Below are 18986 nucleotides of genomic sequence, written 5' to 3'. Positions count from 1 at the left end.
CTACCAGGGGTTCGTGAAGAAGATGACCATCCCCTGTTATCTCTGATCAACCACTTTCCCAAGTTCCCTGGAGGCTACTGGAGGCTCATGGAGGAGTTGGGGGCAAAATCCCCCTGTTACCCCTGATCAATGACTGACGCTAACAGGGTAATTGCCCTTCGTGCCCCTAAGCGCTTCATCCGTGCCACACACCTTCCCCCCTCCAGGGAAAACACAATGCAGCCAAAACAGACCCAACTCAAGACACCTATTGGGTCATAAGCCAAACAGCTCTAAACCTCACCCCCTCCAAATTTATTTATGGACTACATTAAAATCAGTACACCAAAAGTTATTACCCTGGACTGTTCCTCCCTTGTACTGTTGATTGCTCACGTTGCTGTCAGAGAACCGAAAAATTCAATTTGTCGAGGAATAAGTAATAAGAATATTTTAGTGAGCTTTGGTGAGCACAGTCAATATGCTAAATGGAACTCCTATGTTCAGAGACAGTTCCCCTCTAAAAACAACAACAGGGGATGGCTTTTGCTTTTATTTCATGATTGTTGGCTTTGTCTGAACAGAGGAAACAAAATGCCAGACTAGATGGACCTTTCATTCAATCTGGCAGGACCGTTATTATGTACTCAAGGCTGTAAGCCAAACCCTTGTTACTCACACCCAGATTCCAATGAACAGGACCTGCACACACTTGTAGTTCTTAGCAGGGTTACATCTAAATGGTGACCTTATCAGGACCTTTGGGTTCCCAATGTGTTCTATGGCACCCTACTACTATCCACGCGCACTAACAAACAGCCAATATCTAAGCCAATATCCTAAGTTGAATAAAGGGTTGAGGTCAGCAGTGGCTTACAATGCATCATTTCCCCCACCCATTGGGTCTGTTCAGTGAAACTGTGCTTCTCTTGGATTAGGACTAACCACAAGGCGTGCTGTTGCACACCACATTTTAAGCCACAGTTAGAGCCGTTAACCCTGCCACAGATGATCCAACTGTGGTTAGTGAGTGAGCAGGGTTTAACAAAACACATTGCACAAGACACCTTCAACCATGCTGCTTAACCAAAAGCCTTACCCAGAAGGTTTTAAGGAGTCTTCTGAACAGGCACATTTTCTTTAGGTTGGCAACATGAGGATCAAGATATGTGGAGGAGGGTTTTGATGAGTGGGAATGCAGCACAGAGAAGAACTTGGCATATAAAATTAGCCCATATTTGCATCCTAGGCTGACAAGTTTAGAATGCATAGCGATTTCCCTGTGGCCATTGAGGATGCTAACACAGTGAGAAGGCTTACATGGCGGTGAGTTAGGAACTGCAGGGTTTTTGGGAGGCTTATCAATAGAATAAAGCAGTGGCACTAGTGAAGGATTTGGGGAGTTAAGATGGCTGGCACTCTAGATGAAAAGAGGTAGTTTTAGAAGTTTTCGACTGGCTGTGTCATCCCCAACACCCCAAGTAAAACTGATGGGCATAGACCCTAAGTACCTACTGAATACAGTATCCAGTTCTTCCAACTATCTGTTTCAAAGTAGCTTCTGTGAGCAGTACTGACTCCATTTTGAAGTGACCCAAAACCCCACCTACAGACTGAAAGCATTCACAGAAGGCCTAGGTCAAGTAACCATTTCCTGATGGACTTCTTCAAATGCATTCCCCAGAGACAAAGATAGGGGTAAAACTAAGCAGAATATGAATGCTGGATGGCAAGAGTCATACCTGGTCATACACATGCTAATGCAGCCCTGTTGCTGAACTCCAGGCTGCATCAAGTACAGCCATCATCCCAAATCACCCTCTTTTGTTCCCATAGCAAGTAGATCTTTAGATAAGATCATACAAAAACCCTCAAGTTTGAGGGAAGAAGGAGGCTAGCTCTCTCTCCCTTTTGAACCAGAAACACAGGGCATACTACAGATGCCAGCTTGCAAGAGCAAGCCGCCATGAGTGAGTGCTTTGCCTGACTGTATTCTTTTCCTCTTCACCTAAGACCAAGAGTTGCAACTCTCCCCAGTTCTGGTCTACAGGAAAGGGCTGCAGCCCAAGGAAAGGTATACTGCCTTTAAAGGTTCCCTCTACTCTTTCCCCTGTTGTCTCTCTGTGTGTGTATGCTCTTAAGTCTCAAAAAGTCTATTTTTCAGTCTTGAAACTGCTTCTAAGCCTCTACTTGCTCAGTTAATTTTCCCAAAACTAGCTTGTACCTTTGTATTTGTTTCAACCTCAATAAATGTGCCATTGTGGCGTTATCCCCTTCAATGCTGTAAGTTTCTTAAGTAAGAATCGCCTTACTTAGCCACAGACGCTCTATTGCCAATGCCAAAAGATTCCTTATAAGCGGGTGTAAGTCTCATTAGAACATGTGTGCAAATTTGTACATGGGTCTAATGAGAGCACATCACGTAACATATCAGAGTTTTTCATCCCTGATTTATAGGGTTATTTGTACTTCACCAGAAATAATATTCATCATTTAGTGATATTAAGATGAACAACTATTAATGTTTCCACATTAAAAACAAATTTAATTGTTGTTGTAAATATCTGCTGCTGCCATTTTCCACCTGCAATGTTGATTTTCAATACCTTAAAAACAACAACAGAGTTGGGAGGGAATATGGAGACAAAGAGTGTTGAGAAATATGTCGGTGAGAATAAAAGAAAATTACTATAAAATTGTATGGAGGTGGTTATCTGACCCTGGTGAGATTGAATAGAATAAATAAGATGAATTCAGCAAATTGTTGGAGAGGATGTGGGGGGAAAGGAACGTATTTGCATATGTGGTGGGAATGCGAATTTGTGCAAAAATTGTGGTAAATTGTGTTTATTGAGATAAAAAAAATTGTTGGAACAGAGATTGAAGAGACACCTACAGTGGCATTACTATCATTATATGGAAATTTAAAGTGTAATAAAGAGACTAAAGAACTGATAACAAATTTGTTGACAGCAGCAAGGTTAATCATATCTAGGAACTGGAAGGTTCAAGGAGACTATCATATTGAAGAGTGGTATAAGGAAATTTGGGATATAGCTATTAATGATAAATTGACATGCAATATAAAGTTAAGAAAAGGTATAATAAATGTAAATGAATTTGAGGGAATTTGGAAACAGTTCCTAGAATATCTATTCTCTAAGGGGGGGTGGAAAACCACCACCAGAAGAAAGAATGAGATTTTGGAAGCAGGAATAGATCCCGTAGGGTGGAGGGGAGCACTTACGTTATGTTATGTGATTATGTAAAAATGATAATTATAAATGTGGAATTGTAAGCAATTTATGTTTTGATTTATGTGTTTTAATTAGTATTATGTTGTTGTATTTTAAGATGTGAAACTAATAAAAATTACAAAAACAAACAACTCAATAGCACATTAAACACATATTTTTTTTAAAAAAGCTTATTCTTAAAATAAGGCAGTTGATAGTTTGACAAACTGAACATCCTGCTCTCTGACATCTTATGGTTTGATTATAACCTAGTTAAGAAATATAGCCATAGTGGGTCTTGGACCCTGAACCCTACAGCTATTTAAACAGGACTAGGCCTGAGTATGGCAAGTATTGGAGGTTGGTGACTGTGGTCTTGAACCATTCATACAACATACGCCAATTACCTAAGGAGTGACATCTACTGTTATTATGTTTATATATAGGTTGTGATTTAAATCTTCCTTGTATAATTCATTAGCCATGTTGCTGCTCACAGCTGCTCACTTTCTGTCTTCTTGTTGTGCACAGTACATGATTCATATTTTCTGGTTTTCCTGCTGCCTTTTGCTCTAAAATGTTCGGAACTTTGTTATCTGAAGTTCTCTTGAAGTCTGATATATGGGCCTTTCTGGGCCATGTCCACTCAAGGCAGCAAAAAGCAATATGGCTAGAGAAATACAGAGATATAATATATAACATTATACAGTAGATATAAATGATTCCTTGCTGGTTCTTTGGGAAACAGATCCTTTGTTTTGCATTCTGCCCAGCCTGACTAGAGATAAATGATGAATCTGTCCATTTTGGATTTTCATTTGTCCAATCTTAAACTCAACTCCCACTTAAAAAAAAAAAGCCAATGTTTAATTTAGTTTGAAGGTTCTTTTGTTTGTTAAAGTTTAATGAAAATTCATAAGCATTTGTGTGCACATTTGTCTTCACACATGCATTTGAATGCATTTTTGCCCAATATGAACTTTTTGGAAAGCAATTTTTCTAATATAATGCATTTTTTAACATTATTTTCCTTGACATGCACATTTTGCATACATTTTTTGGACTGGAATATTCCGTTGTAGAAATTTGGAGAAGTGTAAATTTTGAAGGGTAACGGAGTGGTTCAAAAGTGTAAAATTAGGGACAGAGCATTTTCCCCACCATCCCTAAGCCTGATTGCACGACAGAATGAGAGAAGTCGATGGCTGAGTGGAATGAGAATGAAGTGAGTGAAGAAATATTGTTCATGTAGCATAAGTGGGGTGTGTGTGTTATGAACTCTTGGCCTGGATGAGATGGAGTGGCGCTATGCCTCAAGCTTACCCTCTCCTATAGTTGTGGATTATACTGGCTCCACCCCAGTGTACAAAGAGGAAGCCTACAGACACCCAACTCTACATGTATAGGCTTCTATGCAATCCGGAAACCTTCTTCATTGCAGTACCTGCTAGGTGAAAGCTTCCTGATTGCATGAAAGGCTTGCCCTTTGCAGATGCAGGGCCGGGCAAAGCTGGTAATAGGCCCAGGCCAGATGGGAAATGTAGACCCCATTTCAAACTGCTCATTAAGTATTTTTAATCAGTTCTAAATACATATGATCTAGAACACTTTATTAAAAAGGTAATGGCAAGCATTTTTATTCAAGATGTATATAAGTCATCTTTGCCTCTACCAGGGGGACTCGGAGTAGGCCCCCTCAAAATCATGCAAACTGGCCCCACTGCCCCCCACCTTTGCCCAGCCCTGTGCAGATGTCTGCACTCCATCTGGAGAAGTTGGGGATGGATCTGGCATAGCACCTAATGTTGGGAGCTATGGCTCAGCTCTGACCTACAGGTGTTTGCCCTCCCTGTGGAAGCGTGTCTGTTCAGGGCAAGGGGTATCTCAGGTACATACATTAACAAACAGAATAAAGCATGGGAGGATCTGTCAAAGAAATCACATGTCTTATAGAAAAGAGACTATCCAAGAAAAGCAGATGGATGTTCATCAGTCAGCAATAAAAAACACCCAAAATATTCAACAACAGCTGAGTCATACACTATGCCTTTACAATAACGCAGAGTGTCAGTAACATTATCTAGTTTGATATAGGCAATTTAATAAATATGTGTCAATATTAGTAAGCTAGGTGTGACAAAAGGGGACGATCATTACTTAATATGCTGTCACACTGGAAGCCGTCTTTTAGAAGTGTCTCTAAGATTATTTTTACAAAATCTCTTAATTGGTAAGCACCCTTTCTCTCAGCATTTCTTAGATAATAATCACTAGTGTGGTTACTTTTGGATTTGTGGGAACAAACTGGGCGGGGGGAACTCTACCTGAACATGGAATATATTATTTCAAGTACAGGGGACTGTATGTTGTAATATAACAAACCAATATCCTGGAGAACAAACTGTGTGAGCTGATTACATGTTTAAACTAGATAAATGTTCTATTTAATTTATAGTAGTAAAAAGGTTAGGGTCAGATGTAAGCAAGAACATAAGTAGACAGAAGGTGCAGAACTCATTAAACATTTTCACAGCCGTTGCTTGTATTTCTTATTTAGTTTTGTAACCTAACACATTTATAGTGTTTAGGGTGGGCTGCAGCATAGATGGTTTGCCCAGAGAGATGAGCTCCTTTATACCTTTGGCTGCACCAATGCTACAGCTATGCCTTATTGGTCACTTAGGGCCAATGTGTACGCTACTGAAGTAGTGTGGCTTCAACCAATATGGGAATGAATGAATGAGGAAATCACATAGGAGGAGCCAATCATGGCAGGATCTACACTATTGCTTTAAAGCACTTTATAACAGTTTTGACAACTGTCGGGGCCCAGGACAAACTCCATATATTGTCAAAACTGTTATAAAGCACTTTAAAGCACTATGCCAGTGCTTCTGTTGGCCCTGACAGATGGCCAGAAGATGCTGGGCTGTGAATTTCCATGTGATTCAGCTCTCTCATATGATTTACTTATTTGATACTCACCAGAACAACAAGGAATGCAGCCACAGAGCAATGGCATCCATAGTGATAGAGTAACATCTGGGTTGGACTGTATCTCATGTGTCACTTGATTCAGTCATTAAATATGCAGAGAGCCACTAAGTTGAGTACCTTCAAATAAATCCACATTTGTATTTCTTCCTTGTTGGATTGCCCCTTTGAACATGAACTGAAATAGAGGCAAAGCAAGTTTAAGCACTTAAGGCTGCTGCTTATGTGGCGTCTTCATTGGCCTGATCCATACATTAATGGGCTGTCTTCCTATGGTGGAAGACCAGGTGCATGTCCCTTCTCTACATCATATACTTCCCATAACATATGGCACAAGGATTTTGAATATACGTGGTATGCACGATGGCTTAGATCATGCAATTCTTCCTCCTTGGGGGTGGCGGGGGATGATAGAAAAACATAATCTGAAACAGGATGTAATGTATTTCATACATGGTAAGAGTGTTGGCTATCGGGCAATATAGAAATGTTACATATATTAGGGTGTGCATCATGAAGGGGAGGGATACACATCCCCTTATAAATCACATGGAGGAATTTGACCCAGTAACTGTAACTGGCCTTTAATCTGGGTTGTGCCAGAAATTGGGGGATTATTTTAAGGTGCAGTAAAAGTGACAAATCTTTTTATTCAAATATTACTTGCTTTTTAGGCACTGAATATTGGAGATATGCCGAAGTACTTGTGGGAGATTTGGGTACCTGACAAACCATGGGTGGTAAGATATCAGAACTATTTAAAAAGCAACAACAAACAAACCGGTTTGTTTTTCTTTTAAGTCAAGTATTGTGGGTCCAGTTTCCCATTGAGATCAATGCTGAAACTCCCTTGCAGAGTTCCATCCAAAAGCGTGTTTCACTAACACAGTGTTTTTTATAGCTTTTTATGCACTTGAAGGGATCATCATGATGTGATAGGAACCATACATGTCCACTCAATCAGTCTTACGCCATGGCTAGACCAGGCCTATATCCCGGGATTGTCCCGGAATCATCCCTGTGCATCCAAATGACACACAGGGGATCCCAGGAGCAGGCAGTGACGACCCCTCCATTTGCCTGGGATAATCCTAAGGTCTAGCTAAGGCCTTAGATATATCCAACAACTAAACTTTGGCATTGGCTTAAAGGACCAAACAAGACCCCCACCCCCATCAGCCCTAGGAACATTGTTTTCTTTCTAGAAATGGAAAGTATTCTGTTTTTCATGAATACTGAGGTTCATTGTCATATTGATATAAAATATTATAATTCAGTAGCAAATCAAGTGCACACACAATACCACACTGAAGTACTCTTTTCAAATATTCCGAGATAGGAAGAATTATTGTGAACAGTCTCTGTTTAAGAGGTTTCATCAGCTATTCAGGTATAGACAATGCACTTTCAAACAAGCAGTGTGCATTTTGAGACAGGTTTCCAGTTATCTGAAGATATTTCACATCCCTTTAATAAACATGGTGAATGTAGCATGCCCCTTTCAGATATGCTATATGATGTCACTGTGCTATGTTCCTGATTTCATTAGGACTCCACTGTTAGAGAGATATTTGAGCCTAATCCTGAATCTAAACCTTCCAGGTCACAGTTCTTGAAGTCAATGGCTTGAGCTGGAAGACTGGAGTACTGTGAATGAAAGAGAAGGTGGTATTGCTTTGTTGACTAGGGTTATGTAGTAGGGTAGGCCTGAACACTCCAAAGGCTTCAGTCATAGGGCAATTAAAGGAGCTGAACATGTACACCTCTATTCCCTTCTGTACCTGAAGATGCTCAGAGGTCTAAGGAGAGATAGTTCCAGGTAGACCACAGCCTCAGACCGGAGCTTACTACTTTATGGCAAAGGATCCCTGACAACTCATGAAGTGAAACATGCAAATAAGTAGTGGTTTCATTTGTATGAGAGTGTAATAGAGTTCCAGGAGATTTGGAATGCAAATTAAAACTGCAGCACAAGTTGCTTATAATTGTCTAATTTAGGAGGCACTGTTATGTCAGATATAAATCTTTCCATTAAAAATATTCTATCAGTCATCACAGGCAAGTCCACACAAAGCAGCCATTTAAAGTGTTGTGTTTAACAAAAGAAATGACTTGTTGACACAGAGCACAATCCAGCCAAAAGAAGCACTTCTATGATTTCAATGGAAGAGATTTAAACATATGCTTAATTCTCAAATTGAAATCAATGGGAATTAAAATGCCTCCACTTTGCCTGAGAAGTGCCAATATATTTTTCACATGCTCACTTAATAAGAAAATTGAATTTGCTCTCATTTGTATTACCAAGAAACAGAACATACAAAAGCAACTTTCACTTGTATCTCATCTGAAGTTTGCCTTCCATCCAAGACATATTTTTTTTAAAAAAATGTTATTAGATTGCTTAAATTTCAAGCCATAATGTATTATTGCATAACTTTGATGATTATGTGATAACAGAGACTATTTTATCGTAGGGGCTTTACAGGCTACAAATAAATATATTAGGCTTTTAATACTGTGCTGATAAATATTAAAACTATGTATTGTAATGTTTTCAAATAAAATATGAATGTTTATCAAATAAATAACCTATGTAGTTCTGTTGTCAAGTAGGGATGTTGCAGGTACCTGATTCTCCAGTATGGGGTTCCTCAGGGGGTCAGCCTTGTCCCCCCCCCCCCGTGCTGTTTAACATGTACATGAAACTGTTGGGTGAGGTCATCCAGAGTTTTAGAGTGCATTGTCATCAGTACGCTGATGACACGCAACTCTCCTTCTCATCTTCATCAGGTGAGGCGGTGGATGTGCTGAACTGGTGCCTGGCCGTGACAATGGACTGGATGAGAGCTAATAAACTGAAACTCAATCCAGACAAAACTGAGATGCTGTTAGTGGGTGGTTCCTCTGACCTGTTCTGGATGTGGTTGCACTCCCCCTGAAGGAGCAGGTCCATAGCTTGGGGGTTCTCCTAGAACCATCTCTGTCCTTTGAGGCTCAGGTGGCCTTGGTGGCATGGAGTGCCTTCTACCAACTTTGGTTGGTGGCCCAGCTATGCCCTTATCTGGAAAGGGATAGCCTAGCTTCAGATGTCCATGCTCTGATAACCTCCAAACTAGATTACTGCAACATGCTCTACTTGGGGCTGCCTTTGAAGATGGTTCGGAAGCTGCAGCTTGTGTAAAATGCAATAGCCAGATTGATAACTGGAACCAGAAGGTTTGAACATATAAGACTGATTCTGGCCCGCTTGCATTGGCTGCCTATACATTTCCAAGCCCAATTCAAGGTGCTGGTTTTGACCTATAAAGCCTTACATGGCCTGGGACCACAATACTTGACGGAATGCCTCTCCCAACATGAACCTACCCACTCACTGCACTCTACATCTAAGGTCCTCCTCTGAGTGCCTACTCCAAGGGAAGCTCGGAGGATGGCAACAAGGGAGAGGGCCTTTTCAGTGGTGCCTCCCCCCAATTATGGAATTATCTCCTCGATGAGGCTCGCCTGGCACCAACATTGTTATCTTTTTGGCGCTAGGTTAAGACCTTTCTCTTCTCCCAGGCATTTAACAGCATTTAACAACATGAGCTGAGTTTGTTTGTTTTAACGGACCCCAGAATAGCTTTTATAAGGATACTGTAGTTTTTATGCTTTTTATGTTTTTCAACTTTGTATATTTGTTTTTAATGTTTACTGTTTTAAACTTTTGTAAACCACCCAGAAAGCTATGGGGCGGTATATAAATTCAATAAATAAATAAATAAGGCCAAGAGTCCAAGGGACTCCCTTGCATCCACCCCCACCCCCCTGGCCGGGTTGTGGTATTTTCACAGGTCAGCACTTTGAGTGCCCACGCCACCCAACAAGCACCTGGCAGCCATCCACACCCATCCGGAGCCTCCATTGTTATGCACAGTGGAGGCTCCAGAAATTGTGTATTTTCACCGTTGTGTAAATGGGGCCTTTATGACCGCCATTTACACAGGGTGGGAAATACGCCATTTCCTGAACCTGTATTGTGTGCTACAATGGAGCCTTGGAAATTATGCTACCATTTACGCAATGTGGGAAATACACAATTTTTGGAGCCTCCATTGTGTGCAGCAATGGAGGCTACAGACAAAGAGAGACAGGCCCACAAATGGGCCTCAAAGAAGTCTGCACGGTGCAGCAAGCGGGGTCAGATGGCAGTGGCAGCTAGGCAGGGGTCCAACGAGTGGGATATGAGTGAGTCCATCCATTAGCAAGTATACTCAGAAATAATTTCCACTGAAGCTTTATTCAGGTATTCTCTAAGTAGGTAAACTGAACATGTGAGGAGTGGGAGCACTGTAGCCCAGCCTCATCCTTGTGCATTTACATCGTCCTCTACTCATGGAGAGCAACTTTCTGAAGAGGAGAGCCTCCTGTACCTGTTGATGTTCTCCATGGGAATGAGAATACTGGAAAATCATTGTGTGGAGAGCCTCAAAGGATGCAGGCGGCTCTCCTCTCCACGCTCCACAAATAAAGGGTGAAGGAAATGTGCAAGGAGGAGGGCAGGCCTAGAGCACTCCCTCCCCTCACAAGTTAAGTTTACCCACTTAAGCCCTGTTCAAGCATTTTCTCGGTATGCTGTTTAAACATACCAAGAGGGTGTGTGCTCCAACCATACCCCCTCTGTTGTCACTCTAGTCACGCTATACATGTGGAGGGCAACTTTGTGATATGGAGAGCATCCTGTAAAGAAGGGGGCTCTCCATGCAATTCAGTCCCTTGAAATTTTTTGTAAACCTCCCAGAGAGCTTTGGCTATTGGGCGGTATAGAAATGCAATAAATAAATAAATAAATCAGGGCTTTAGAGAATGCCTGCATAGGGCTCGGGTCTAGTGGCATTCACTCCCAAGGAAGTGTGCACAGGACTATAACTTCAGCTTAAACTGATTGTCCTGATATATTTGGGACAATTTAATGCACACTTGAACACATCTGACGTCCTATTGAAATCTGTGTTATGCACATAATTGTGTGTGGGATCATGGTCTAGGTGTGTGATCTTGTTGTTTATCATGTGTGCTGCAATTTGCATCTAAGCTATTGATTCAGAAAAGGACATCTGCATGCAAAAGCAACTTTTTGGCTCCCAGCACAGTCAGTGTTGATGTAATTGACACTTAGGTTGATCTCACAACTCCGTCTCAGGACTCATTCAGGTCCTGCTGAGCGGACTCAGTGTTTGTTTGACGTCATGTATTGTTGCTTGTGACTAGTTTTGAGCATGTAGAACTAGATGGAGACTCTGTTTTCAGACTCGAGTTTCATCCATGGGAGCAAATCTCTACCTGTAAAGTAGAAAGTATGTGTGTGCGATGTATGTCCGGAAATATTTACCCACTTCCAAATGAGTTAGAAACTTGAAATTTGGCATGCTGATAGGTCTGGCTTTACAATGTACCAGAAAAATCTAAAACCACAGAATTTTGGGATTTAAGTATTTTTAAAGAATTTAATAAAAATCAAGCCTTATGCCTACAACTCCCAGCATGCCTTGGGTGAGAGGCCAGACTTACTGGCCTTTGGCAGCCATTGTGATTGCATGGGCGGGTTGTTGCTACGTGTCTTTCACAACCCCGACTCCTAAAGTTGGTCTCGAGCAGTCAACCCAATTCCACATAAAAGGAAACAACCCACATAAATGGGCTCCATCCATTTGCAGCGCCTTCTCCTGCCCTCTGCATGGTTTTAAAATCATAACTAGATACAACAGTGTGACTTTGAGGGGCCGAACATGCTCAAAGGCACACCATCCTGATATTGCTGTTTTCTTTGGAACTGGGAGAATCAAGTGCACAGTCTTCACCTTTAAGAGGGAGGGAGGGGAGGCACACTGCACATGCCCAGAAACAGACCTGATGAAGGATCCCCAGCCCTTCAGTACAGGCTCCTGATGGAGCACTTGGTGGGTGAGAAATGCAGGCCGAGGCAGTCCCAGCAGGACTTGGCCGGAGTTGGGCACGTCCACTGACAGCTGCTTACCTCCCCTCCTTGCCGATGCTACTCAACACTCTATCGAGGAGCAGCATCAGCAACAAGAGGAAGTGGGCAACTGTGAGCTGCCAAAGGCATGCTGGGAGGTGTAGTACTGGCATGTAGAGTGGCTGATTTAAAATTAAGTATGGGTGAGCAAACCAGGTCACTATCTCTCAATCCTAAATCAGCCCCCACTTTCCTGACCTCTCACTAACTGTCTTGTTCTCCTTCTACCTGAGTTTCTCCAAATGCCGCTCACCCCACCCACTATTCCATTCTAGCCTCAGCCATCAGTCTTCTGTTTCAATGATATAGTCAAGCTTTTACATAAGAATCATAAACTTTTTTCAGTAATTTCTGCATCTGTCTTGGAATGTTGTGGTTTAGTGATGACCGGGGTTGGGGGGCGGGGGGTGGGCAGCATAAAAAAAACCTCATCAAGTTAAAAGACCTTGGAAAATAATAATTTAAAAAATTCACTTGGCACTTAAAAGCCACTATTGCAGTCACTTGGCAAGCCTGCCTGGGAAAATGAAATCCTTAAGCAGAGTGCTACAACTAAGAAGGCCCACTCTCCAGTTGTCTCCCACCACACCTCAGATGGTGTTCAAAGATTAACACTTTATTCAGAGACCTAGGCTTACACCTACAGCTCCCAGCATGCCTTGGGTGGGAGAAAAACGTATTGGGCTTCAGCAGCCATCATCTGGAAGTGGCTCTCCATCCTTGGTCACATGTCACTAGGCACCATCAGGAGCAGTAACGGAGGAGGGCGCAGCCCTGGGACTGTAAAGTTAACCGTCAGCTGGCTCCCTCATGGCCTACCTACGGGCACTGATTACACAGTGCAGCACGGACTGGCTAAGACAGACTTTGCTTGCCGTGATCCTCAGTGGTAGGACTCCCATTGGGCAAGTCAGCACCACGGAGAAAGGCATGCTGGCAGTTCTGTGGGGACAAGTAAAACCATGGCAACACCCCCATATGTCGGGGGTGTAAGAAAAAAAGAAACAAATTTAATTTCTTTTAAAGTTACTTCACAGGTCTAGCACTGGCCTACCTTGCAGGGTTGTTGTGAGGGTGAGAGTGATAAAAAAGATAAAAAAGTGAATTTGTTTAAAAGTTCTCACCGCCCTAGCATCGCCCTACTACTTTTAAATGATTACCTCGCAGACATATCTTAGGGGGCCTGAGCAATGCCGGGTATATCAGCTAGTAGCTTATAAATACTACTAACATGAATAACTATCTCAAACATCTACGTAGAACTAGTGTGGAAGTTTCTCTACTTAGCCAAGCCACATCATTAGCTATTAAAAGTAGTTTTCCCAACTTCTGTTTTACTTTGACTCATGGCTTTCAGAATCCCTGAAAGCAGCTGTTTAATTTGGATATAATTTAGGCAACTAGGAATGCGCTAATTTTCTTTTTGTTACTTTTTGAAAGTTAGCTCAGTTGTTAAAGCTACAAATGAGGTAGCAATTATATGGAAATTCAAGGAGATGCAGTCCAAGTAGGTGCTGTTCTGTAACCATCTCAGTGAAGAAAGCAGAGCAACAAGATGTGTTTTATATCTTGAGTTCATCTCTCCCTAATTAGTACTGTTTAATGAACCATTCACCCCCTTGGTTCCTGCACCTCCCCTTGGGGGATTCCCAGCTGTTTTGCTCTCCTGTTGTAATTGAAATCAAACTTGTTCCAACCTGTAATTGATAGTGAATTCAACCATTTTATGTTTGCCATGAGACAGGCGTATGGCGTGTGCATGCAAAGCAGCATATGGACAAAAGAATGTCCTGCGATCATGAAAAGGAAATAGATTTTGCATTGCCATTTGGTTCTTCATCCTAGTAACGGATGCCCAGATAAGATGAGAATATTACCTGCAGGTGCAAATACAGACACAGTCATCAAGCAGGGTTGATATTAAATCAAGGTTTAAGGAAGGCAATCATTCCTGTCTCTATGTAGGCTGTAGTCCTGAGGGAGGGAAGGCTCTTGGGAGGAAGGCCAGGTGGGGCAAGACTGGGCTAGTACATGTTGTCATCTTCCTTGGTTCCTTTAGCAGTGAAAGCAACTATGTCTCCAGAGAGTTTCTTTGTACAGGAAGGCCGGTGCCACCAAGACCCACCATGTAAGATTTTCACACAGCCTGGTAGCAGCCTGTCTGTAAGGGGTTGCCTTCCCTTCAAGTCTCTATCCACCCTTGACTGTTATTTGCTTATTTATTTGTTCAGCCAATTGTTAAATATATTCACCAACTTCCTTTCCAAATAGAAGCTCAAGACACTCTTAAGCCCCACTTTTCAGCTCCAGTTAGCTACCTGTTTCATTCTGCCCAGCACCCCTGCAAATTTCGTCGCCTTTATAAATTGCATACAGCCTCTAATATCTTTAGATGACATATCCAGGGTGAGTGAATGCCCATGTGTGGGAGAGAGCCCCACCCCCAATCTATTATAGGCTCCATGAATGTGCATAAGTCTGTCCCACGTCTGTTCACTCTCCCTGAATTTGTTGACTGAATAGGGCTTCTGTGTTAGTTTTTTCCACAGCTCTTGTTCCTCCCTTCCTCCCTCCACCCATTTTTTATCAATTCCTTTAGGGGCTTCCTTTGGCCCTTATTTCCTCAGGACTCTGTGTGTTTTTGCCTACTTTTCCCTCAGGTTTTTTTTAATGATTTATCTCACACTACTGTTTTCATTGTATTTGGCCTTTTCTACCCATTTTCCCCACCTCCTGGGAACTCTTCCCACTCAACTCTCCAGTGTCCAGCTTTCCCAGAAAAGTGCCTTCAGCCTAAAGCCTTTCTGAAGCTTTAATCCCCGCTAAATGGGTAGTTTTCACTTCTCTCACAACCTGGACTATTAACACTCTGTGGTCAGCTTTGTTCCTGGAGCAGTTGCAATGTTTATATACATTCCATAGCATTAGAACAGCTCAGTCAATGCCAGTCGTGACCCAAAATCTTTTGGGTCTTATGGGTAGGAAATTCTTATGGGTAGAATTCTTATGGGTAGGAAAGAGCCTCCTCTCAACACACACACACACACACACCAGTTTAATAATAATTTCTATTACTTGGTATTTTGATTGGTATCAGTTTGATATCTGTCATCTTTACTTTAGAGCCTTCACTGGTGGGAGAAAGAGTCAATGTTCTCATTGAACTTCTCCCAGTCTTTGATTCCTGTGATCAGCAATAAAATATGTACATTTTTAATGCTTTCTTACATTATATGTTTAAAGGCCCAGATTATTTGTAGTCTTGATCCTTTAGAAAAGAAAAAAAGGAGAGGAAGCCTATTAGACATGTCAGAAATAGAGTTTCAGTATAGCATAGACTTTTGTACGCTCTTAAGTTTGTGTTTGAAAGGGATGCTCTGTACACAGTTCCTTTCTGTCAACTTTGTCAGATTCTGGCAACAGCTCAGGGTGGTAAAATCAAGCTTTTTGCCCCTCGGGCCCTTGAGGCATAATTCGGGATGTTAACTACCACTCAAAGATGACTTGTTTGCCTTTTCCTGTCTCCAGAGATAGACAGAGGAGTTGGAGACCACTTGAAAAACTTGCACACGTCTGCCATGTCTGCTGAATTGTTCCCCAGAGGCAAAAGAACCCCCAACTTCCAAATCTATCTATCTTTCTATTTATATCTATCTTCATTTATCTTTACATACACTATTATGTATTTCTGTTGCACTCCTGAAGAAAGAAGACCTAGCAAAAACTCGCAGTCTGCAGTGTGAAAGTGCTGTCTGAACTGACAGTACACTAGTGTGAACTTTGCCTAACGGTACATCTAAGCTAGGTATGTGGGAGAAGAAAGATATATACAATAATTCATGTGTTAGGGAAAGAAATGTATGATAATAAATACAGATGTCTGTGCATTTAAAACAGCAACAACAACAACACACACACCAGTCCATATATGTGTTTTATATACAAGAACTGTAAAACAGCAAAGTATAAAGTAGATTAGGGCCATTGTACATAATTGATACCATGGATTGCATTCCGTGGAAGAACACTGCATGTACCCTATCCTAAGTGATGGGTGTTAGGGCTTTCCTTTCAAACCTCCATAGAAACGTAGAGGCAGAAAGACAGGAATCAAATTTTACATACTATGATGAACATACTATGAGTCTTTTTACACAAGACATTTAGGGTGCACAAGTCATTCCTTACTCTTGGGCCAGATCTACACTAAGAAGGATATGACACTTTGAAAATGGCTTGAAAACTGTATATGAAGCGTGTGCTGGGCCCCAACTGTTGTCACTATTGTTATAAACCATTTTAAAGTAGTAGCATAGATCCTGGCATGGTTGTTTGTGGGTTCTTTAGACAATGTCATGACCCTTCAGTTTCACTTCTGTTTTTTAAGAGCACTTACTTGTTTTGTTTTTTTAAGTGGGAGAAATGAAGGTGTTTTTTTTTTTCTGAAAGTGAAAGAGAACTTACTTTCGAACTTGTATAATTGCATTATTCCACTCCAGCACAGTGCTACCTAGATGTTATGTAGAGGAAAAGTAGAAAAGGAGGAGCTATTTGTAGAGTGCTGGGATCTCAATTCTGCGATGAAACTGAAAGTAGATACAGCAGATAAACAGATTTGTGAAGAAAATCTCTGTATCAGGACAGAGAGCAGGATCCCACACAGTGTTCCCAGGGCTGGTTCCTGTTTGGTAGGCAGGAGCGGGGTGTCAAAGTATTTTCTAAAGCGCTCTTCTTTCATTATTGGGGCCATTCCTCTCACAGTGGGCCCTGGTGGGCTTATCTCACAGTGCGCAGCAGTGATCCAAATAGCTGGAATTGTAAAGGGTGTAGGAGGCCAGGCATCAGCAGGAGACCCTTGCAACTGCCTGAGGATGCCAAGTGCAGATGTCAGCCTTGGTTCCGGCTTTTTGGCGCGATTGTTATCAGCTTAATTAAATGGATGGAGAGGGGCAACCACATGGTTTGAATTGAATACTTCCCCCTATGTTCAGTTCCATTCAGTTCCATTGAGACAAAGCCATCTAGTGGCAAAAAAGCCTACTTTTTTCAGACGTTACCACTTTAATAGTGTTTTTTTTCCATGATGGAATTTCCAACGGATGCCATGGGAGATGCCCTGGTCATTCATGACTTCATTTAAAAGACCCACAAACGTTCATGAGTGGCCAATCAGTAGTAAATAAATTGTTCCTTTACAAGAGCCCTGAGAGGGCTTCAGTAGACAGCCAATTTTGTCAAATCACCTCAGACTTAAATCCCGTCAAGCCTTTGGTCTAGCTGCCCCTTCTATACAAAGTGTTGTTAAGGCACTTTTTTATGCCACAAGGAGTCAAAACCATGTGCATGATGTATTGTGTACATGAGATGTTTGTCTACGGGACCAAAAGCTGTATAGTAAGTTATATCATTACAGGAAAATCATTGCATGTAAAGCAGTCCTTAATGGCATACAATTAATCCAATCACGTAATTTCCCCCCATTAGGCATAAAAATCAAAGGTGTTTCTTTATTTTTGATTGGTATAAACAATAGGATTGAGACATAATCTCATGTATTAAAATTAATGCTATTTTAATAATTCAAAGTAAATGAAATGCCAGGAAGAAATCCCGATGCTGATGCATTGTAGATATCAAGCTAGGCTAAGAAAATTGCACTATTATCCACTCAGTTCTAATGAAGTAGAACAAAAGAAAGTAGTAAAACGTATTGAGTATATTAAGGCTAAGTAGATTCAATAATTGCAGGGTGTGTTCCTCACAACCTACGAGCAGCAATGATGAGCGGTGTCTTTGCATGTATGTAATTATGAATGATTCATAAATATTGAATGTTTGAGTATATGTGGTGAATTCCCAGAATAAGAATATGTGCATACACTTCTTGTTTGTGCATATACTCTATATTTCATATTTCTAATTAACATTTACATTTTTAATTCATGCAACAAATATATGAATAAAGGCCAACTAGTCCCCTGTTCATTTCCATGCCCAGTTCAAGGTGCTGGACGTAAAAAAGCCTGCCGTTTTTCCTGCCTGTACATCTTCAGAAGCCTTGCTTCTGATTCCACTAGCAGGAAAATTATATTTGGTGGAGACAGGGCCTTTTTTATTGTGGCACCCTGACTGTGGAACGCCATCTCAAGTCAAGTTAGATTGTCTCCTTCATTAAGAGGCTGTGAACAAGATGCATTTGTTCTGCCAGGCCTTTGTTATGTTTTAATTCCTACCTGCTTGTAGGCTTCCGATGACCCATTTAACACTCTCTAGTTCTTACATGGCCAGTTTAATGGTTGAAAGGCATTCTATAAATGGCTTTGTATTTTAATAAATACATATGTTTAAAATCTTTGACATAGCTGAGGTTGCAGGGATATTTGGGGGTGGGACTTGAATACTTAACCATGTCCTGTTCCCACCCTAGTTGTGCGGGGACAGGACATGGGTAACTATGCTTGCATGGGGTTATCATCAAATTTCTATATCAATTCCTGTTCAACTCTCTTGTTCTCTGTACATCCATGCAATTTGACCTGCCTAAGAACTGTAACTGCAATATTGCATGCAAGGAGATTAAAATGATCACCTATTTGTTTCATATTTTGTATGTCTTTGTCAAATATAAATTGCTGATGGACATTTGATGCATGTAATTAAGTACACCACATTGGTACACATGCATATACTTTCTCCCATTCTCATAATGCTAGAACCCAAGGTCATCCCATGAAATTGAATGGTGGGAGATATCACAA

At 41.4% G+C, this 18986-nt stretch overlaps 1 protein-coding gene across 3 annotated transcripts in view; it reads left to right on the top strand.

Moving 5' to 3' along the window:
• PCDH9 (protocadherin 9) overlaps positions 1–18986 on the top strand; it is a 962265-nt gene that overhangs the window by 474366 nt on the left and 468913 nt on the right. Inside the window, exon 2 of one of the 3 annotated variants that reach the window (XM_063125990.1) lies at positions 6884–6949. The exons of the other annotated variants lie outside the window; for them this stretch is intronic. Coding sequence (XP_062982060.1) covers positions 6884–6949 — 66 coding nt within the window. The remainder of the gene's footprint in view (positions 1–6883; positions 6950–18986) is intronic. 3 annotated transcript variants of the gene reach the window in all.

This window comes from Elgaria multicarinata, chromosome 5 (genome assembly GCF_023053635.1).
Source record: "Elgaria multicarinata webbii isolate HBS135686 ecotype San Diego chromosome 5, rElgMul1.1.pri, whole genome shotgun sequence".
Taxonomy (NCBI): Eukaryota; Metazoa; Chordata; class Lepidosauria; order Squamata; family Anguidae; genus Elgaria; species Elgaria multicarinata.
This window is presented reverse-complemented; position numbering and strand designations above follow the sequence as displayed.